Source organism: Salmo trutta, chromosome 29 (assembly GCF_901001165.1).
Source record: "Salmo trutta chromosome 29, fSalTru1.1, whole genome shotgun sequence".
Lineage (NCBI taxonomy): Eukaryota > Metazoa > Chordata > Actinopteri > Salmoniformes > Salmonidae > Salmo > Salmo trutta.
The window spans coordinates 11,620,789-11,644,306 of NC_042985.1; the positions used below are offsets into that span (position 1 = coordinate 11,620,789).

Consider the following 23,518-nt stretch of genomic DNA (forward strand, 5'->3'; position numbering starts at 1 on the left):
GGTCCAGTCGCCAGGACCACAAATTCAAATTCCATCTAGACACCGTTGCCATAGAGCACACAAACTATACATACCTTGGCCTAAACATCAGCACCACAGGTAACTTCCACAAAGCTGTGAACGATCTGAGAGTCATGGCAAGAAGGGCATTCTATGCCATCAAAAGGAACATCAAATTTGACATACCAATTAGGATCTGGCTAAAAATACTTAAAATATCAGTTATAGAACCCATTGCCCTTTATGGTTGTGAGGTCTGGGGTCCGCTCACCAACCAATAATTCCCAAAATGGGACAAAGACCTAATTGAGACTGCATGCAGAATTCTGCAAAAATATATTCCGTGTACAACGTAAAACACCAAATAATGCAGAGCAGAATTAGGCCGATACCCATTAATTATCAAAATCCAGAAAAGAGCCATTAAAACTTCTTCGGGCTAGTGGGCAGTATTCGGAAGTTTGGATGAATGAGGTGCCCAAAGTAAACTGTTACTCAGGCCCAGAAGCTAGGATATGCATATAATTGGTAGTATTGGATAGAAATCACTCTAACGTTTCCAGAACTGTTAACATAATGTCTGTGAGTATAACAGAACTGATATGGCAGGTTTTTTCAGCTCACCACTGATTACTATGGCTGTCAATGGGAATATAAAAGGAATACCTCCCAGAGTGCAGTTCCTAGGGCTTCCATTAGATGTCAACAGTCTTTAGAAAGAGTTTCAGGCTTGTTTTTTCAAAAATGAGCTAGAATTTGTAGTTTTAGTAAGTGGCTCACATTTTGGCTGTAGTGTTTGTTGCACGTTCCGGTAAGGGTGCGTACTTCGTTTTTTATCTCTGTTAATGGTCTCCGGTATTCTCCGTCTTAAATTTGATTAGGGTACCTGAGGATTGATTAGGAACGTTGTTTCATATGTTTGGAAGAAATTTATTGGTAACTTACGGGATTCATTTGTATGCATTTTGAACGAGGGAAACCGGTGGATTACTGAGTCAAGCGCGCCAATGAAACTGACTTTTTTGGGATATAAAGGACTTTATCGAACAAAAGGACCATTTGTTATGGACCCTTGTGATTGCAACCAGATGAAGATCTTCAAAGGTAAGTGATTTATTTTATCGCTATTTCTGACTTTTGTGATGCCTCTGCTTGGTTGGAAATGTATGTAATGCTTTTGTGTGCAGGGCGCAGTCCTCAGATAATCGCATGGTGTGCTTTCGCCGTGAAGCCTTTTTGAAATCTGAAAGTGGCTGGATTAACAAGGAGTTAAGCTTTTAACTGATGTATGACATTTGTATTTTCATGAATGTTTAATATTACAATTTATGTCATTTGAATTTCGCGTTCTGCAATTTCACCGGATGTTGTCGAGGTGGGACAACTTCCGTATGAAGTTCAATTCTACAACCACCTACAAGGAAGCGACTCCCAAGCCTTCCATAACAAAGCCATCATCTACAGAGAGATGAACCTGGAGAAGAGTCCCCTAAGCAAGCTGGTTCTGGGGATCTGTTCACAAACAGACCCCACAGAGACCCAGGACAGCAACACAATTAGGCCCAACCAAATCATGAGAAAACAAAAATATAATTATTTCCAATGTGTCAAGTAATTAACAAAAAAACAGAGCAAACTAGAATGCTATTTGGCCCTAAACAGAGAATACACTGTGGCAGAATACCTGACCACTGTTACTGACCCAAACTTAAGAAAAGCTTTGACTACAGTATGTAAAGACTCAGTGAGCATAGCCTTGCTATTGAGAAAGGCTGCCGTAGGCAGACCTGGCTCTCAAGAGAAGACAGGCTATGTGCACACTACCCACAAAATGAGGTGGAAACTGAGCTGCACTTCCTAACTTCCTGCCAAATGTATGACCATATTAAAGACACATATTTCTCTCAGATTACACAGATCCACAAAGAATTCGGAAACAAACCCGATTTTGATAAACTCATATCTACTGGGTGAAATACCACAGTGTGCCATCACAGCAGCAAGGTTTGTGACCTGTTGCCACAAGAAAAGGGCAACCAGTGAAGAACAAACACCATTGTATATACAACCCATATTTATTTTCCCTTTTGTACTTTAACCATTTGCACATCGTTACAACACTGTATGTATACAGTTGAAGTCGGAAGTTTACATACACTTAGGTTGGAGTCATTAAAACTCATTTTTCAACCACTCCACAAATTTCTATAGTTTTGGCAAATCGGTTAGGACATCTACTTTGTGCATGACACAAGTCATTTTTCCAACAATTGTTTACAGACAGATTATTTCACTTATAATTCCCTGTATCACAATTCCAGTGGGTCAGACGTTTACATACAGTAAGTTGACTGTGCCTTTAAACAGCTTGGAAAATTCCAGAAAATTATATCATGGCTTTAGAAGCTTATGATAGGCTAATTGACATAATTTGAGTCAATTGAAGGTGTACCTGTGGATGTATTTCAAGGCCTACCTTCAAACTCAGTGCCTCTTTGCTTGACATCATGGTGCACTTCACAAAATAGATGGCATTATGAGTAGGAAAATTATGTGGATATATTGAAGCAACATCTCAAGACATCAATCAGGAAGTTAAAGCTTGGTCGCAAATGGGTCTTCCAAATGTACAATGACCACAAGCATACTTCCAAAGTTGTGGCAAAATGGCTTAAGGACAACAAAGTCAAGGTATTGGAGTGGCCATCACAAAGCCCTGACCTCAATCCTATAGAACATTTGTGGGCAGAACTGAAAAAGCGTGTGCGAGCAAGGAGGCCTACAAACCTGACTCAGTTACACCAGCTCTGTCAGGAGGAATGGGCCAAAATTCATCCAATTTATTGTGGGAAGCTTGTGGAAGGCTACCTGAAACGTTTGACCCAAGTTAAACAATTTAAAGGCAATGCTATCAAATACTAATTGAGTGTATGTAAACTTCTGACCCACTGGGAATGTGATGAAAGAAAAAAGATTATCTCTACTATTATTCTGACATTTCACATTCTTAAAATAAAGTGGTGATCCTAACTGACCTAAGACAGGGATTTTTACTAGGATTAAATGTCAGGAATTGTGAAAAACTGAGTTTAAATGTATTTGGCTAAGGTGTATGTAAACTTCCGACTTCAACTGTACATAACATGACTTTTGTAATGTCTTTATTCTTTTGGAACTTCTGTGAGTGTAATGATTACTGTTCATTTTTATTGTTTATTTCACTTCTGTATATTATCTACTTCACTTGCTTTGGCAATGTTAACATATGTTTCCCATGCCAATATAAAGCCCCTTGAATTGAATTGAGAGACAACGAGGGAGAGAGAGTGTGAGAGAGAGAGAGAGCACGATTGCTTTCGAGAGAGAGCGGACAATTCAGGCCTCGCTTAACACAGGAGCTCCGGCTCTAGGGGTCACTGATAATAACAACAAACAAGCTGCCATGCCACTGGGGCCCCTGGGGGCAGGGCAGGAGCCAAAGTCAAGAATGCACCCACACAACCACCATCATCATCATCATTAACTCTCTCCCCCACAGCACCACCAGGATTCAGCCACCTCCCACCATCATTAACTCTCTCTCCCACAGCACCACCAGGGTTCAGCCACCTCCCATCATCATCATCATCATCATCATTAACTCTCTCTCCCACAGCACAACCAGGGTTCAGCCACCTCCCACCATCATCATCACCATCATTAACTCTCTCTCCCACAGCACCACCAGGGTTCAGCCACCTCTCACCTTCATCATCATTAACTCTCTCTCCCACAGCACCACCAGGATTCAGCCACCTCCCACCATCATCATCATTAACTCTCTCTCCCACAGCACCACCAGGGTTCAGCCACCTCCCACCATCATCATCATCATCATCATCAACTCTCTCTCCCACAGCACCACCAGGGTTCAGCCACCTCCCACCATCATCATCATCATCATTAACTCTCTCTCCCACAGCACCACCAGGGTTCATCCACCTCCCACCATCATCATCATCATTAACTCTCTCCCCCACAGCACCACCAGGGTTCAGCCACCTCCCACCATCATCATCATTAACTCTCTCTCCCACAGCACCACCAGGGTTCAGCCACCTCCCACCATCATCATCTACTCTCTCTCCCACAGCACCACCAGGGTTCAGCCACCTCCCACCATCATCATCATTAACTCTCTCTCCCACAGCACCACCAGGGTTCAGCCACCTCCCACCATCATCATCATTAACTCTCTCCCCCACAGCACCACCAGGGTTCAGCCACCTCCCACCATCATCATCATCATTATTAACTCTCTCTCCCACAGCACCACCAGGGTTCAGCCACCTCCCACCATCATCATCATCATTAACTCCCTCTCCCACAGCACCACCAGGGTTCAGCCACCTCCCACCATCATCATCATCATCATTAACTCCCTCTCCCACAGCACCACCAGGGTTCAGCCACCTCCCACCATCATCATCATCATCATTAACTCCCTCTCCCACAGCACCACCAGGGTTCAGCCACCTCCCACCATCATCATCATCATCATCATCATCATCATTAACTCTCTCTCCCACAGCACCACCAGGGTTCAGCCACCTCCCACCACCATCATCATCATCATCATCATTAACTCCCTCTCCCACAGCACCACCAGGGTTCAGCCACCTCCCACCACCCCTGACTGTGACACACAACTATTCTCAAATGTAAGAACTGAGTGTATTTGTGCGTGTGTACCCATGCGGATGTGTAATGGGTGTGTTTTCCCAATGCCCTAGAAATGCTAATTCAGTCAAAATAAACAACTTGTGTGTGTGTGCCAGCTACAGGGCAAGACATTGCCTTAGGTTCCATAGCCTATGTTTTAATGGTAGGTATACTATTCAGCCTATGTTTTAATGGTAGGTATACTACTCAGCCTATGTTTTAATGGTAGGTATACTATTCAGCCTGTGTTTTAATGGTAGGTATACTACTCAGCCTATGTTTTAATGGTAGGTATACTATTCAGCCTATGTTTTAATGGTAGGTATACTACTCAGCCTATGACTGCTTATTAAACACATGATACTGCTGATATGTCTGTCAAAACGTTCCTCCTATAATCAATAGAATGGAGACAAACACATTGTAAACATGGACCATGTCTGTCAAAACGTTCCTCCTATAATCAATAGAATGAAGCCAAACACATTGTAAACATGGACCATGTCTGTCAAAACGTTCCTCCTATAATCAATAGAATGGAGACAAACACATTGTAAACATGGACCATGTCTGTCAAAACGTTCCTCCTATAATCAATAGAATGGAGACAAACACATTGTAAACATGGACCATGTCTGTCAAAACATTCCTCCTATAATCAATAGAATGGAGACAAACACTTTGTGAAACATGTGTTTGGTACCACTCTATTCCAGCCATTACAATGAGCCCGTCCTCCTAAAGCTCCTCCCACCAGCCTCCTCTGCTGTACAGTTCCCTTCGTTCTTTAGTCATGTTTATTTATTTGAATGACTGCCGTGCTCCATCTGGATATGTGTGGAGACACTCTCTTTGCAATGTGTATGACTGGTAGCACAACTGTATGTCTTGAGCAGCCACTGCCAGCCACAGTCTACTCCCTGTCTGTCCTTATTAACCCGTCTGCATTCGCCTCAAGGATGCTCCGACGATAACCCGAGACCACACACACACACACACACACACTTAATTTGACTCGTTACACCCACATGCACACCGGTCATGCGCACACAAACAGGATATCTGTACTTCATCCTCTCCCTGGCTGACACACACAGGATATCTGTACTTCATCCTCTCCCTGGCTGACACACACAGGATATCTGTACTTCATCCTCTCCCTGGCTGACACACACAGGATATCTGTACTTCATCCTCTCCCTGGCTGACACACACAGGATATCTGTACTTCATCCTCTCCCTGGCTGACACACACAGGATATCTGTACTTCATCCTCTCCCTGGCTGACACACACAGGATATCTGTACTTCATCCTCTCCCTGGCTGACACACACAGTCAATCTGACTCATCAAAGGCTTCAGTGTGTTTTCTCAGAAATGCCTCCTCAGAAATCCTTGGAAACCCCCCTCTATAAAGGCTTCCTGGTACTGATTTGTTTAGTGCTAACTAACTACTGTTAGTCCATCTGTAAGGAGAGTTGCACAAGTCAAGTGGGTCTGATTTGTCATTTGAGAAACAGCACATGAGTACGTCCCTAATGGTACTTTATTTCCTGCATATGGCTCTGTTAAGAAATGGTGCACTATGGGCCCTATAAATAGAATAGGGTTCCATTTGAGGTGACACTCATACCATTTGTCCAAGTCTCAGTATTAGAGACCACTAGGGTATGTTGATGTTAGATCTCCATCAGCAAATCAAGCTCCTCCAGTTCACTCACTCCTTCTTTCTCTCCTTTTCTCACACTCTCTCCCCTCTTCTCCACTTCTCACTCTCTCCTTCTCACTTTCTCTCCTCGACCTCTACCCTCCCCTTTTCTGTCAATCTCCACTCAAGCCTCATATAAACGGGTCCAGGGGTATAGGCACGGGGCCCACCTAACTACCGGGGAGCCAGGCCAATAAAGCCAGGCCCACCCACTCAGATTGATCAAAAAATTAATATTTGTATTTATTCATTTAAAAAACAAAATTATGCTCTTTAATTTCCAGTGTTCCAAACAGGACATTATTTGTATTTTTATCTAAACATGCAAACACCATCAGATAGAATTGACAGCAAGCAGTGCACTGGGTTAGTCAGATTTGATGAAATATAACAGAACATATGACCTGGGATGACATTCACTCTCACAGGACAGGTTGCCAAAATTAACTACCTGAAAGCCACACCCCCAATAAACCATGAATATGACTGCATTGAGGCATACAGCGCATTCAGAAATTATTATTCAGACCCTTGAACTTTTTCCACATTTTGTTACATTACAGCCTTATTCTAAAATTGATTAAATCGTTTTTTTCCCCCTCAATCTACACACAATACCCCATAATGACGAAGCAAAAACAGTTTTAAAAAAAAGTTTTGCTAATATAAAAAATGTTTAAACTGAAATATCACATTTACATAAATATTCAGACCCTTTACTCAGTACTTTCTTGAAGCACCTTTGGCAGTTATTACAGACTCGAGTCTTCTTGGATATGACATTCCCATTCTTCTCTGCAGATCCTCTCAAGCTCTGTCAGGTTGGATGGGGAGCATCGTTGCACAGCAATATTCAGGTCTCTCCAGAGATGTTCGATCGGGTTCAAGTCCGGGCACTGGCTGGACCACTCAAGAGCATTCAGAGACTTGTCCTGAAGTCATTCCTGCATTGTCTTGGCTGTGTGCTTAGGGTCAATGTCCTGTTGGAAGCTGAACCTTCGCCCCAGTCTGAGGTCCTGAGCGCTCTGGAGAAGGTTTTCATCAAGGATCTCTCTGTACTTTGTTCCATTCATCTTTCCCTCGATCCTGACAAGTCTCCCAGTCCCTGCCGCTGAAAAACCTCCCCACAGCATGATGCTGCCACCCCCATGCTTCACCGTAGGGATGGTGCCAGGTTTCAGCCAGAAGCGACGCTTGGCATTCAGGCCAAAGAGTTCAATCTTGGTTTCATCAGACCAGAGAAATCTTGTTTCTCATGGTCTGAGAGTCTTTAGGGTGCCTTTTGCCAAACTACAAGCAGACTGTCATGTGCCTTTTACTGAGGAGTGGCTTCTGTCTGGCCACTCTACCATAAAGGCCTGATTTGGTGGAGTGCTGCAGAGATGGTTGTTCTTCTGGAAAGTTCTCCCATCTCCACAGAGGAACTCTGGAGCTCTGCCAGAGTGACCATCGGGTTCTTAGTCACCTCCCTGACCAAGGCCTTTCTACCATGATTGTTCAGTTTGGCCGGGCAGCCAGCTCTAGGAAGAGTCTTGGTGGTTCCAAACTTCTTCCATTTAAGAATGATGGAGGCTACTGTGTTCTTGAGGACCTTCAATGCAGCAGACATTTTTTGGTACCATTCCCCAGATCTGTGCCTCGATACAATCCTGTCTCGGAGCTCTACGGACAATTCCTTCGACCTCATGGCTTGGTTTTTGCTCTGACATGCACTGTCAACTGTGGGATCTTATATAGACAGGTGTGTATCTTTCCAAATCATGTCCAATTTACCACAGGTGGACTCCAATCAAGTTGAAGAAACAACTCAAAGATGATCACTGGAAAAAGGATGCACCTGAGCTCAATTTCGAGTCTCATAGCAAAGGGTCTGGATACTTACTTAAATAAGGCTTTTTTTAATATACATTTGAGAACATATCTAAAAACCTGTTTATGGGGTGTTGTGTGTAGATTGATGAGGAAAAATAATAATTTCCTCCATTTTAGAATAAGGCTGTAAGGTAACAAAATTTGGAAAAAGTCAAGGAGTCTGAATACTTTCCGTGTGCACTGTATGTCACTGTGCTTTATGGCTACAGTATATGCATCATACCAGTGCCTAATTTCCCGTGTGGCTCAGTTGGTAGAGCATGGTGTTTTCAACGCCAGGGTTGTGGGTTCGATTCCCAAGGGGGACCAGTACGGGAAAAAAATGTATGATATGTATGCATTCACTACTGTAAGTCGCTCTGGATAAGAGCGTCTGCTAAATGCCAAAAATGTAAAAATGTAATTTGTTTATTTGGCAAACAAGACAGCTCATAATCCACCTACATTTCTGCAAGCCCACCCACCAATGAATTTCTGGCTATGCCAATGCACCGGACTAGGAACCATGTTTTCTCCTGGGTCTCCCTTCAGTGTATTTGGTTCTTCCCATGTAATGATATGCCATTTAGCAGACACTTTTATCAAAAGCAACTAAAAGTAGTGCATTGATACATTTTGTATGGGTGGAAAAAAACGCAGTGGAAATCAAACCCACAATCCTGGCATTGCAAGTGCCATGCTCTACCAACTGAGCCACACACACACACACACACACACACACACACACACACCTTTCCCTTTATGCGTTCTGTTTATTCTCCCCGTCTTCTCCCGCTCCCTCTTTCTTATCTGTAACAAGTTTGTAAACACACATCTAGGCCAAAAGCTCTGTTTGGCAGAGTTCCCGGTCAGTAGTTGCCCTGTCCAATTAAACGATACACATCTCCCTCACATTCCACTGAGCAGCCCTTCTACTAGGGAAGTCTGGGGGAAGCTGGCGCTGGGCTGGAGCTATGGAAGCCTGGGAAATCTGGCACTGGGCTAAAGCTAGGGAAGTCTGGGGAATCTGGGAAATCTGGCACTGGGCTGGAGCTAGGGTAGTCTGGGGGAATCTGGCACTGGGCTGGAGTTAGGGAAGCCTGGGGAAGTCTGGGGGAAGCTGGCGCTGGGCTGGAGCTATGGAAGCCTGGGAAATCTGGCACTGGGCTAAAGCTAGGGAAGTCTGGGGAATCTGGGAAATCTGGCACTGGGCTGGAGTTAGGGAAGCCTGGGGAAGTCTGGGGTTGCTGGTGCTGGCCTGGTGCTAGTGCAGCCTGGAGAAGCTGGTGCTGGCCTGGAGCTAAGGAAGGCTGAGGGAACATGGGATGGAGTTGGTGGAATCTGGGCTGGGGGACACTGAGTTGGTGTTACAGGGAGGTTACAGGATGCTGGGCTGGGGCTAGGAGAGACCGGGGGAAGACTTGGGGAGTCAGGGCTGGTGAAGGTCGGGGGAAAACTAGACCAGGGCTAAGGGAAAACTAGGCTAGGGCTAGGCGGGGTTGGGGATAGCTGGGTTAGGGGACACTGGGGGTAGTTAGGCTGGGACTAGGGGAAGGAGAGACTGGGGTTAGCTGGGCTGGGGGTAACTGGGCTGGGGCTAGGAGAGACTGGGGTAACTGGGCTGGGGCTAGGAGAGACTGGGGTAACTGGGCTGGGGCTAGGAGAGACTGGGGGTAGCTGGGCTGGGGCTAGGAGAGACTGGGGCTAGCTGGGCTGGGGCTAGGAGAGACTGGGTCTAGGAGAGACTGGGTCTAGGAGAGACTGGGTCTAGGAGAGACTGGAGGTAGCTGGGCTGGGGCTAGGCAGGGGATAGCTGGGTTAGGAGAGACTGGGGGTAGCTGGGTTAGGAGAGACTGGGGATAGCTGGGTTAGGAGAGACTGGGGATAGCTGGGTTAGGAGAGACTGGGGATAGCTGGGCTGGGGATAGCTGGGTTAGGAGAGACTGGGGGTAGCTGGGCTGGGGATAGCTGGGTTAGGAGAGACTGGGGGTAGCTGGGCTGGGTCTAGGAGAGACTGGGTCTAGGAGAGACTGGGGGTAGATGGGCTGGGGCTAGGAGAGACTGGGTCTAGGAGAGACTGGGGGTAGATGGGCTGGGGCTAGGAGAGACTGGGTCTAGGAGAGACTGGGGGTAGCTGGGCTGGGTCTAGGAGAGACTGGGTCTAGGAGAGACTGGGGGTAGATGGGCTGGGGCTAGGAGAGACTGGGTCTAGGAGAGACTGGGGGTAGCTGGACTGGGGATAGAGGAAAAAGAAGCAAAAACCAAACTTACGGAGGGGAAGTGTAGCAGTAGGCCGGATACAAGATCGAATGTACCGCTTATCAGACAGAATATACTGAGCCATACCCAAAACTACATGCTGGACCTATGCCTACTCCATTTTCCCCAGGTCGCAGGGAGCCTGTCTGGCCACTGTTGGCCCCCTAATCACAGAGGCCCTGCTGGAGGTCAACAACAGCTCCTCCTGCGTCTCATTAAGCCAATGGTAGCACATTAGAGCAGGGCTCAGGGGCAGGCAGGGGGAAATGGCTTTAATCATTACGAGACAAGTTGTTTATTTTGACTGAATTAGCCTTTCTATGGCATTGGGAAAACATACCCATTACCCATCCACATTGGTGTACACACACACACACACACACACACACAAAGTCAGTGCCAAAGAAAGTGTGAGAAAGCAGTTGGTGGTGCCTTCATGGTGATGGGTAATTCCACACGATCGCCATTAAACCTGTGACTCATGAAACCATAGCCAAGAATCCAACTATTCAGGCTGCATCTTCTATGTGTCTCTTTTCATGAAATAGATATATTGCATTATTCAGTTTAATACAGTAAATGGCCTATAAATGTTGTTTTTAACCAAGGTTATCTATTTGCTATAGGACCGTAGTACTTGATGATGTTAGCGACCCATGAATACCGGAGGTGATGCGGAGCAGTGCATCACTGCATCTGTAGTGTTAGTGTGCAGGCATTTGGGTTTATTTAAGCAGACCTTTTCACCAAGCATCTACATATAATGGATGTAACCTGTCACAACATTACTGTTCTTTCTTATATATGTATATATTTTGAAAGGTATTTTTCAGATTTTACTGAAGAGAGAGAGGGAGGATGACAGTAGGGAAAGATAGAAAAAAGGTTGTGTGAAAGGTCAGCAGGCCGGAATCCAACCCACCCTGACACCGTAGATCTGTATGCCGAGGCTGTGGCAGTGCCACTAGTCCAGCCAGGCCACCATTGCCATTATTTAAATACATTTGCTAATATCACACATAGGCTGAAACTGTTCCACCCACCTGTCTGGCATGAGTACAAAGAGAGAAGAGAGTTCAGAACCCTCATTAAAAAAGGACCAAAAACCCAGCATCCCCACCCACCACCCTACATTTCTCCCCATATTTTGGTTCAGCTGTAATATGGTTGACCTCACACACCCTTGTTTTAATTCACTCCAGAAAACACAGCTCTCGCTCTCTGGTCATTTTTATGCTGTTATCTTGAAGTGAGATTACTGCCATAACTGTGCACTGATTACTAGAGTGTATTGCAGGTTAGAATGTGCCCTTTGGCCCTCTAACGCAGTGTGCACCATGTCACAGGGACAGAGACGGCATGGCTGCTAGGGGGGCCACCTGCCTCTGGCTCCCAGTGGTCCCTACTTTGTGTAAGATGGATTCCCACTAAAAATATATTTTTATTTACATTGTTGGACATGAAATTGTGAGAGACTCCAGTCACCAAAGTCATAGACTGTTTTCTCTGCTACCGCACGGCAAGCAGTACCAGAGCGACAAGTCTAGGACCAAAGGGCTCCTTAACAGCTTCTACCCCCAAGCTATATTTGTTTTCTACACTGCTGCTACTCACTGTTTGTTATCTATGCATAGTCCCTTCACCCCTACCTACATGTACAAATTACCTCAACTAACCTGTACCCCAGCACACTTACTTGGTACCGGTAACCCCAGCCTCATTATTGTTATTGTGTTACTTTGTATTATTTTTTACTTTAGTTTATTTGGTAAATATTCTCTTAACTCTTCTTGAACTGTACTGTTGGTTAAGGGCTTGTAAGTAAGCATTTCACAGTAAGGTCTACACTTGTTGTATTCGGCGCATGTGACAAAGTTTGACTTGATTTGAAAGACTAAAAACACCAGGAAATCAACTCCAAGTGAATTTAATTTAGAAAGTATTCCCACGCATAATATAAAGACACGTGATTGTATACAAATGTAAGCAAGGTTTGAAATTATTATGTTTTAGTCAAATATTATATCTGTTTGGGCAAATGATTTGCAATTACTGTATGTTCCGGCCCCCCGACCATCTGCTGAAGAAAATAAAATGTCCGGCTTAACAAAAATATAAAACAATAACATGCAACAATTTCAAAGATTTTACTGAGTTATAGTTCATATAAGGAAATCAGTCAATTTAAATAAATTCATTAGGCCCTAATCTATGGATTTCACACAACTTCGCAGGGGATAGGCCCACCCAATTGGGAGACAGACCCAGCCAATCAGAATGAGTTTTTTCCCCACAAAAGAGAATTTGTACAGACAGAAATACTCCTCAGCACCGTGGCTACACGTGGTCTGCAATTGTGAAGCCGGTTGGACGTATTGCCAAATTATCTAAAAATATGTTGGAGGCAGCTTATGGTAGAGAAATGAACATTCAATTCTCTGGAAACAGCTCTGGTGGACATTCCTGCAGTCAGCGTGCCAATTGCACACTCCCTCAAAACATCTGTGGCATTGTGTTGTGTGACAAAACTGAACATTTTAGAGTGACCTTAAAGTGGCCTCCCCAGCACAGCATGCACCTGTGTAATGATCATTCTGTTCAATCAGCAAACATTTTTAGAGAAAAAAGCTTTTTGTGCGTATGGAACATTTCTGGGATTTTTTATTTCAGTGCATGAAACATGGGACCAACACTTTACATGTTGCGTTTCTATTTCTGTTCAGTGTAGCTGATGATCCCTGGTGTAGGCCATCATTTCCCAACACATCTTCAGGGACCCAAGGAGTGGACATCTTTGTTCCAGCCCAGAACGAACACACCTGATTCAACTAATCAAGGCAAGGGCTTGGTGATTAGATTCCCTAGTTGAATCAGATGTGTTATTGCTGGTCTAGAACTAAAATGCGCAGGGCATGGGTTCCTAAACTAACGGGTTTCTGTAAAACACTGGTCAGGCCTGGTGGTTCCTAAGGCCGGGATTAAATCTGAAACCTCCCTATATGACACTTGACATTTAAAGGGAATTTCCAATTTAGCTGATATCTGCTGTGTTTACCATTAATTTGATCTCCGCCAACACGTTAACATTGCCGCGTTGCCTAGAAGCGCAATTAGATTGAATCCTGGCCTAAACTATTTTGTGCTATGACCCAACTATACTCTTGAATGTATGCAGCTGTGCCGGAGCTACCAAAAGGTTTCTATGGGAACGGGGTGCTTTTCTGGGTAAACATACCAATAAAACTGGGTAAAGAAAACCAAAATTACAGCTACACCCTATGACTGCAACAATGATATATTCAGTTAATTTTGCATCAGCTTTATTTATTTTATTTTTTTTTTTTACAAAAGAGCACCATGAAATTAACTGAATACGTCAGAGTCACCTGCAGCTTTTGAATGATCCACCAAGTGAACAAAAGACAGTGTTTCTAGCCAGTCCCCCATCCTCCATGACCACAGGGACTTAGCTGTGACCCACTATTTGGTGAACACTGGTATAAAAATAGATTATCTGGTACTTTTTGCAGTTTTCAGCTAGTAGTTCTGAAAGTAGCCAAAAAGTGGTCCCCGAAATTTGCATACTAAGTCACACATGTACAGATATGTGCACCACATCATTGCGCTCTCTCTTGCTTTGCTATGTGTGCATCTTGCTAGCTGTCACTCAAATGGCAATGGGCTAAAGCTCATTGGCTGGAACTTGAATTGCTAGGTGGCTGGCCCACGTGGGGGAAAATGTAGGGTAAATAGTGCCACAGCTTTCAGTAAACAGTCACTTTCAAACTAGGGGTTTCGCAGCTAATTGAGTTAGGACAGTAATCCTGCTAATATATTATGCATGTATGAACTACACATTGACACATCCAGCGCAGACCGGGAGGTTTAAAAAAAGACTTACTAGTGGCCAGTGTTCCAGAGCTTGCCTTTAAGGCCTGGAGGACGCATATAGACTAGGTACTTCAGTAAATAGAGGTGAAAAGACTAAAAAACATGACATTTGAACCCTAAATCTGAACAGACTTAATGGGCGGGAACAATGAGACACTCACGGTCAGGCAACGATCCTGGTCAGGGATTAGCCCACTCAATGAGGCAACAATTCATCATTGCACGAGTATGAAACACTGAAATGGTCGATCCATGGGTATACCTCAATCCAAAATGAATGACAAAAATGAGCACCATATAATGAATTTGTTTCAGTTGAGGCAGGAAACTGGATCAACACAACTGATGGCGTGGGACATGGCTTTTGACAAACTTTGACTTTGTGTAATGCCCCTTTAAGCAACATAAGGAGTTTAAGACCTTCACTTTGAAAAGCAGTGCTGAGTATTGACCAAATGCATTATGTTTAATGTGATGCTATTCTAAGGACAGAGGTTGCTGTTTAAATTAATCCCACACCTTGGTTGTGTCTTGGGGTCTCTGACCATTGCTCCTAGAACTCAAAGATTCTCCTCTGTTCCTCTACTGCCTGACTGGCTGCACCAGCGTTCTGCTTCTCAGGACGAACAGACGAAATCTCTTGACATTGTCATACCTCTTGGATTATGAGCTTATCTTTTTTACTGAGACAGAGCATCCGTCTGATCCGGTGTGGCTGGCCATCTACGGTCATGCTCTTCCTCAGCCAGCTCCAACATTTGGAACTACTGACATGGTGAATAACACCAGGGTCGTGTTCAGTAGGGCAAGCAACTGAACATTTTATAAAATGTTTTGCAATGCCAAACGAAAATGTGCGTTTCTTTCCGTTTTCTTCCGTTTGGTTCCTAATGAACATGACCTGATCTCCTTTTAGGTCACTGCCAAACACATTAGAACACCTCCATTTTTCCACCAACACTTCCTCCACTGAGAATTGAAAATACACACATTTTTATACACTTGGTTTTCACTGTGGAAATAGTCTGGTCAAATCAAATCAAATTTTATTGGTCACATACACATGGTTAGCAGATGTTAACGCGAGTGTAGTGAAATGCTTGTGCTTCTAGTTCCGACTATGCAGTAATATCTAACAAGTAATCTAACAATTTCACAACAACTACTTTATACACACAAGTGTAAAGGAATGAATAAGAATATGTACATAAAAATATATGAATGAGCGATGGCCGAACGGCATAGGCAAGATGCAGTAGATGGTATAGAGTACAGTATATACATATGAGATGAGTAATGTAGGGTATGTAAACATTATATAAAGTGGCATTGTTTAAAGTGACTAGTGATACATTTATTACATCCATTTTTTTACTATTAAAGTGGCTAGAGACATTGGAGAGTCCCAGGTCTGTTTGTGCTGTATATCTAACTCCTAATGTTGTAGGATCTTAATTTTAACCAGTCTGCTACAGCAGGAAAATAATCCTGCAGCAACAGGAAATGTGAATTATAATTAATGGACATTTTTGTAGGGGCTGATACATTTTTCGTTATGAAAAATCAAGTCTGACATTTCATAGAGGAAATGATGAAACATCAGTAGTCTTTTTAAGCCTCAAACACAAGTTTTAAATTTCCTTGCAGGAAAGTTTTCCTGCGACAGATTGGTAAAATGAAGATTCTACATCTGTGTGGTCATTCATGCCAAATCATACGATGATAGAAGTTGAGACAGCAAACAGATCTGGGACCAGAGTACAGTGGAATACCAGCCAACACATAAACATGCGATTGGGGGGAGAAAGTGCAAGGTGATATTAATATAGACAAACACAACTGAACTATCATAGTCATAGCATTCTTGACGTGACTATTGACCTGTAAAGTCTTATCTGACAGTGTACTTTGCGACACTCCAATGTCACTCAATGAGGATCCAGCCACATTATTTTAATCATTACTATATCCCAACCGCACGCAAATACAAGGTATAGTGCTGACCCAAACCAACAGTCCACTGTGCTGGCTCAGATACCGTATGTTCTTTTCATATTGTTGTTATTTCCAGCGAGGTTTCACTTCCAGCAACTATGGTGGGTACATAACCAGGCCAGCACAGTACAGCTCGGCATGGCTCTGCTTAATAGTATGAACAGTTTAAAACAGAAGAGGCTATATCACAGTGTGACCGACCAGAGATCTAAGGCTACAGCCACACAGACTCATGAACAACAATGAAACTGTCAAAAGTACAACACAAGTCAAATATTTTCAGAGGAGTTTAATCAGTCAAAAGACAGAAAGTTTGGGCGTTTTTTTGTCAGACAATCATCCAGTTTCATTGATCCGGCACGGGATGACTCCCATTGAAAGAACATTTGATTCATCTGAAATTCTGACACAAAATCCCAGTGTGCCGATGGCCTTATCCGGGTCTCCTGCGCGCGGAGCCCCTGAGCTTGGAGAGCAGACCCGCGTCTTCAGGTTTCAAACACGCGAACGTTGATCCGAACCTCCTTTACACCATCAAGGATCAGACCTGCTTATCCATGACCTTCATTAAAGTATCGATTACACGCTGCCTCATGCATAAACATACATGCCCATCGCCAAGCGATCGAAATTCCACCCCCGGGGGAAGAGATCTCTTGAGTGACGACATGGACATTCTGAAGCTGTCGCTTTAATTAGGGAACTCATTCCGGAGGGATGTGAGCAGCGTGCCATAGTACATTGAGCTGTCTCGCTCCCATACAAACATTCCTCAAGAGACGGATCTGAGAGAAAGACTTATCCCTCTCATGTCCCGAACATTCAACCTAATCTCACATTAGCCAATTTGACAGACTACAGACCAGTACAGGAAACATCATAGGTTGATCCTGAGGAAGCTCATGTCGACCGTTAAGTCGAGAAGACTCGCTATTTTATTTGTGCTTCTAATATAAAAATTGCATTTGATTAATCAAAAAGTGCTTCATTAGAAGGTCTAAAATCCCAAATCCGACCCAGATGTTCTGATTCTCATTTCCCCCCAGGAATATCTTCTTCAGTGAATGACATACAATATCTAGGAACAGTAGATGATACTTCAACTCTTCAGGAAAATAAAACACCTCATCTCCTATTAGGGATTGAGTACTGAGGCACAATCCAGTCCCCTTATTCCAACAGCCATGAGACTGCCCTTATTCAAGTGGGACGGTTCTGTAGAACAGCCATGATAAGACTGCCCTTATTCTAGTGGGGCGGTTCTGTAGAACAGCCATGATAAGACTGCCCTTATTCTAGTGGGGCGGTTCTGTAGAACAGCCATGATAAGACTGCCCTTATTCTAGTGGGGCGGTTCTGTAGAACAGCCATGATAAGACTGCCCTTATTCTAGTGGGGCGGTTCTGTAGAACAGCCATGATAAGACTGCCCTTATTCTAGTGGGGCGGTTCTGTAGAACAGCCATGATGGGATACGTATGAAGCTGGATATTTATAGCCTCTGACATTTGGAGATAAAGGAAATGGAGACAGATGAGAGGAATGCACAGCCAGGGGCTTCTATACAAGCCACGCTGCTGCAGTCTCTCATGGATGGGGGTTACCTCAGACTAGTAAGGCTACTTCACTCCACTCTTGATAAATATGCCTGACTGTATCTGCATCATACTCTGATAGGGACTGTTACACACACACACCCATACACCCACAGCAAACAAAAGCTCGTACACACACACTATGTGTTTGTCAGGGCGTTCAAGACCAAACTTTCCCTTGTTTACCATAACAATGTGTACAGTCACTAGACCTAATAATAGCATTGTTGAAGTGTTAGCCAACTGCCATTCAAGGACAGCATGTACAGTGGACTGTACATCACAGGTAATCCTACAGTTGTTTATCGTTGAAAAGATCATGTGTTCTCGAAATAATCTTAATACACTCATATACAAATCACACAGCACCTTCATAGTTAAATTGGATAAATCAGATATGGATGCTTTAATACCCTAACGCCATTATATATATATATATATATATAGTAGGTTACACAGTCACACAGGAGACAAACTGCCACTGGAATTTATCACCGACCATCCCTTGGTGTAGACCAGGTATTCCCAAACTGGGGTACGCGCAATGCCGCCAGGTGTTCGCCAAATAAAAATGTTATTCACATTTTCAAACAGTCCATTTATATTTTCCTTCTGGGCTATAGGTTTGGGTTTTTTCTCACCCGAGTAGCCTCGTTTCACTGCAAAAATAAAACTAAACCATCTAGTGTTCAGCAAAATAACAACAATGTCAAATACAGGTAGCCTAGTCAAATACTTAACATCCAATCACATGAACCGTTACGCTCTCGTGGGAATTCCACTAACGGTCCGTATGTAGCTGCTGCTCATGTTGGTATCTGTACTGATGGTGCAAAAGCCATGACAGGGAGACATAGTGGAGTGGTAATGGTATGCAAGCAGCTGCTCCCGGCGCCACTTGGGTAAACTGCAGCATCCACCGAGAGGCTCTTGCCTGACAGCTTGAAAGGCGTTTTGGACACTACAGTGAAAATGGTTAACTTTGTATAAAGCAAGGCCCCTGAACTCTCGTGTATTTTCTGAACTATGTAATGATATGGGCAGTGACCATGTAACGCTTTTACAACATACAGAAGTGCTCTGGTTATCAAGGGCCAAAGTATTGACACGTTTTTGGGGAATTGAGAGAGAAGCTTAAAGTTTTTACTGACCATAATTTTCACTTGTCTGACAGGTTGCATGATGACGAGTTTCTCACACGACTGGCCTACCTGGGTGATGTTTTTTCTCGCCTGAATGATCTGAATCTAGGATTACAGGGACTCTCGCAACTATATTCAATGTGCGGGACAAAATTGAGGCTATGATTAAGAAGATGGAGCTCTTCTCTGTCTGCATTAACAAGGACAACACACAGGTCTTTCCATCATTGTATAATTTTTTGTGTGCAAATTAACTCAAACTTACGGACAATGTCAAATGTGATTTGGGAAGCAGCTGAGTGAGTTGGGTGAGCAATTACACAGGTACCTTCCCGACACAACTGGATTCATTATCCCTTTCCTGCCCTGCCTCCAGTCCACTTACCGATATCTGAACAAGAGAGCCTCATCAAAACTGCAACAAGCGGTTCTGTGAAAATGATACTTAAATCAGAACCACTGACAGATGTCTGGATTGGGCTGCGCTCAGAGTATCCTGCCTTGGCAAATCGCGCTGTTAAGACACTGATGCCCGTTGCAACCACGTACCTATGTGAGAGTGGATTCTCGGCCCTCACTAGCATGAAAACTAAATACAGGCACAGACTGTGTGTGGAAAATTATTTAAGACTGAGACTCTCCAATACAACCCAACATTGCAGAGTTATGTGCATCCTTTCAAGCACACCCTTCTCATTAACCTGTGGTGAGTTATTCACAGATTAACAAATAAGGTTTTATATGTAACATGGTTAAATAAAGAGCAAAATGATTGATTATTTGTGCCCTGATCCTATAAGAGCTCTGTCACTTCCCACAAGCCGGGTTGTGACAAACTCACACTCATTCTTATGTTAAATAAATGTATCGTATAGTGTGTGTGTGGCAGGCTTACAATGATGGCAAAAACAACATTTGAGAGAACGAAGACCCTGGTGCTAGAGGGGGTACGCAGCTGGAGGTTGAATGTTTGAAGGGGTATGGGACTATAAAAACTTTGGGAACAACTGGTGTAGACCACACACACACACACACACACACACACACACACACACACACACACCCTCTCGGATAACAGTAATAATCGACTAGGTGAGAGCTTGCCAAGTTACTAAATCAACTGAAAAGCACTTGATATGGGCCACTAAATACTCCCCTTTCATTCACTACAACAATTAGGCTGTGTGGATTAATAGTAACTTTATCAGAGGTATGTACAACGTCATTTTTTAAAAATGTACAACGTCATAAACATATACTTTAGCATAAACATAGGCTACTTCAGCATATAGGCTACACTTGTACAGTCATAAACTTGTAGGCTATATCAAATGTTAAACTGCGTTTATAACCATACACCTGCGTTTATAACCATACCCCTGCATCTTACCTGGTTAGTAATGTTGACATAGTAGGTCCTTGTCAAATGTGATCAGCTGTGTTACATTCGATGTCAGTTGCAATTTTACGCTTGCATCATGATCCAAGCAGTTCCAGGACAGTCAATGGGTTTGTTGGGCATCCCGGAGTCAGTGGAGTCCAAGAGAACGTTCACAAATTTAAATTCAAAATGAGTTGAAATCCATACTTTGAGAGATGTCTACCTGTACTTTGTTGAAATACCGTAACCAGAGAATTCACTTGTGATCTCTTTCATTCAAGCTTAGAACGTTTGGCTATCCAAAGAGTTCCAAATATATCCTTTGCAGTTCTATTCCATGTTCTTCCTGCGAAAGGCGCGACGAATCTCTTTCGGAAGACGAGGCAAAACTCATCTCTCTCGCCAAGTAGACATTCAGGTGCAAATGTCACAGGACACACACTACACACTGCGCTCTGCGTCTGGCCGTGCCAGGATTAAATAACATTTGTATTATGTTCTATTCTCAGCGATAACTTTCTGAGGAAAACGCAATGGTTTATCATTGGAATGGTCCCAAAAGCGCAGGTGATCGCACACCCGATCGCTAGATTAGTGTACAGAAAGCATAGGCTAAACTACTGGCAAGAATAACATTGCAATCTGACAAATTTGGTTTACATTTCAGGCAATTTAGCAATGGTAGGCTAATATAAGAACAGTAGGCATATGCTCTTAAAATGGCATGAATGTGCGATTAAGCCTAATGCTGTCAATTTTCACATGCGCACAAAATCAATATTGTTTTTCCCATTTAAGCAACTTTTTTTGAACGAGCTCTTACAAGTTGGATGAGCATTACGAACAAATAGATATGCTAAGCAAATAAAATGTCATGAGGACAAGGCTACTCCTCTGTATTCTTCATGAGTCAACGTCTGTTCCACTTGCAGCCGGAAAATAATATCCTTTTGATACGCCGTTACCAGCAACCAACAGGACAGGTAGGTAGCCCTGTCCCTCTCTCTCTGAATTGAAACAAGTTGTTTAGGGCCCAGTCCTTTTGTGTATATCCTACACACGCAAGCCTTTTCAGATAGAATAGAACGCTGTCAATAAATAATGTCAACCCCGCAAGCGACAACCACCCTTTAGTTATAGTTCTCCAATAGGGATCAGCTGGTCAAAAAATAAACTCGCCGAAAAGAAAAAAAGCTTCTCTCATATCTGAGTGTATCCAGTTATCGCTTCAGCATGCTGCCTACACCTGAGGCCCGCTCCCCTATGCTGCATTCCATTGGAAATGTAGTAAACACTCCCCTTTTCACTCAGCGCGTCCAATCCAGAGTGCTGTCGCTCAGTAGCCCCGCAACAAACAAATAAAACATCAGGAATCGAATGATCTGCTATTTTAGTCTGTGTGTCTGAAATGATTAGAGACTAGGGGACTGGGTTATGTACACATAACTGTCAAAATAAAGGAAAAACTTGAGTAAATGAGGGATACAAAGTATATTGAAAGCAGGTGCTTTCACACAGATGTGGTTCCTGAGTTAATTAAGTAATTAACATCCCATCATGCCTAGGGTCATGTATAAAAATGCCCAGTTGCCCATTTTCTTGCCGACCATGGCTGCATTCTTAGAAAAAAAAGTTCCAAAAGGGTTCTTCGGCTGTCGCCATAGGATAACCCTTTTGGCTTCCATGTAGAACCTTCTGTGGAAAGGGTTCTACCTGGAGCTCAAAAGGGTTCTACCTGGAACCCAAAAGGTTTCTTCAAAGGGTTCCGCAATGGGGACAACCGAACAAACCTTCTAGGTTCTACATAACACCTTTTTTCTAAGCGCGTAGAAGAAGAGATCTCAGTGACTTTGAAAGAGGGGTCTCAAAGGAACATAGGGGGTTTAAAGGGTGTGTGTGTGTCTCAGTCACCAGATCTCAACCCAGCTGAACACTTATGGGACATTCTGGATCAGTGCCTGAGACAGCATTTTACATCACCATCAACAAAACACCAAAATGAAGGAATTTCTTGTGGAAGAATGATGCCAAATTGATTCTACAAGTGTCTGGAACTCTATTGGAGGGATGTGACATCATTCTTCCAAAATTTCAAAATTCCTTAATTTTGTTGATGGTGATGTAAAACGCTGTCTCAGGCACTGCTCCAGAAAGTGTTCAGCTGGGTTGAGATCTGGTGACTGAGACACACACACACCCTTTAAACCCCCTATACTCCTTTGAGACCCCTCCTTAAAGCTGTTTTGTTTGCTCGTGGTGGCCCAACACCCTATGAAGACACTTTATGTTGGTTGTTTATTTTATTCTGACAGTTACCTGTAGCAAGCCTACTGTGTGTTGTCTGTGGCTGGCTACTGTAGCTGTCAGACACAAAAGTTCTGCTATGCATTCTTCTTGACCTGTAGGTTACATGGCTACAAGCTGACTTTCAAACTCTTTGCTCTTTGAACCTATATTAAAATATAAAGGCCTATGACACTTAAATGATCTCTTTGGCTATTAGTGAAAGTATCCTATTTTTGCCATGCGGTTGTACCAATGTCCAGTAAAAAGTGATGGGAGAAAAGAACATGGGGAGTGACGTGTGATCCGTCTCTCTGACAATGAGTCCCAGACTGCCTGTCTCTCCTCCCCAAAGGCCACACCTCCACACACCTCCTCCCCAAAGGCCTCATCACACACCTCCTCCCCATAGGCCTCATCACACACCTCCTCCCCAAAGGCCTCATCACACACCTCCTCCCCATAGGCCTCATCACACACCTCCTCCCCATAGGCCTCATCACACACCTCCTCCCCCATAGGCCTCATCACACACCTCCTCCCCATAGGCCTCATCACATACCTCCTCCCCATAGGCCTCATCACACACCTCCTCCCCATAGGCCTCATCACACACCTCCTCCCCATAGGCCTCATCACACACCTCCTCCCCATAGGCCTCATCACACACCTCCTCCCCATAGGTCTCATCATAGGCCTCATCACACACCTC

The 23,518-nt window shown here is 43.8% G+C and overlaps 1 protein-coding gene across 1 annotated transcript in view; it reads right to left on the reverse strand.

Moving 5' to 3' along the window:
* Window positions 1–21,774, reverse strand: part of LOC115166921 (ADAMTS-like protein 5) — a 60,927-nt gene extending 39,153 nt beyond the window's left edge. Inside the window, exon 1 of the mRNA XM_029720849.1 lies at window positions 20,533–21,774. Within this exon, the coding sequence (XP_029576709.1) occupies window positions 20,533–20,552 (20 nt within the window). The 5' untranslated portion in view covers window positions 20,553–21,774. The remainder of the gene's footprint in view (window positions 1–20,532) is intronic.
* Window positions 21,775–23,518: the final 1,744 nt, after the last annotated feature.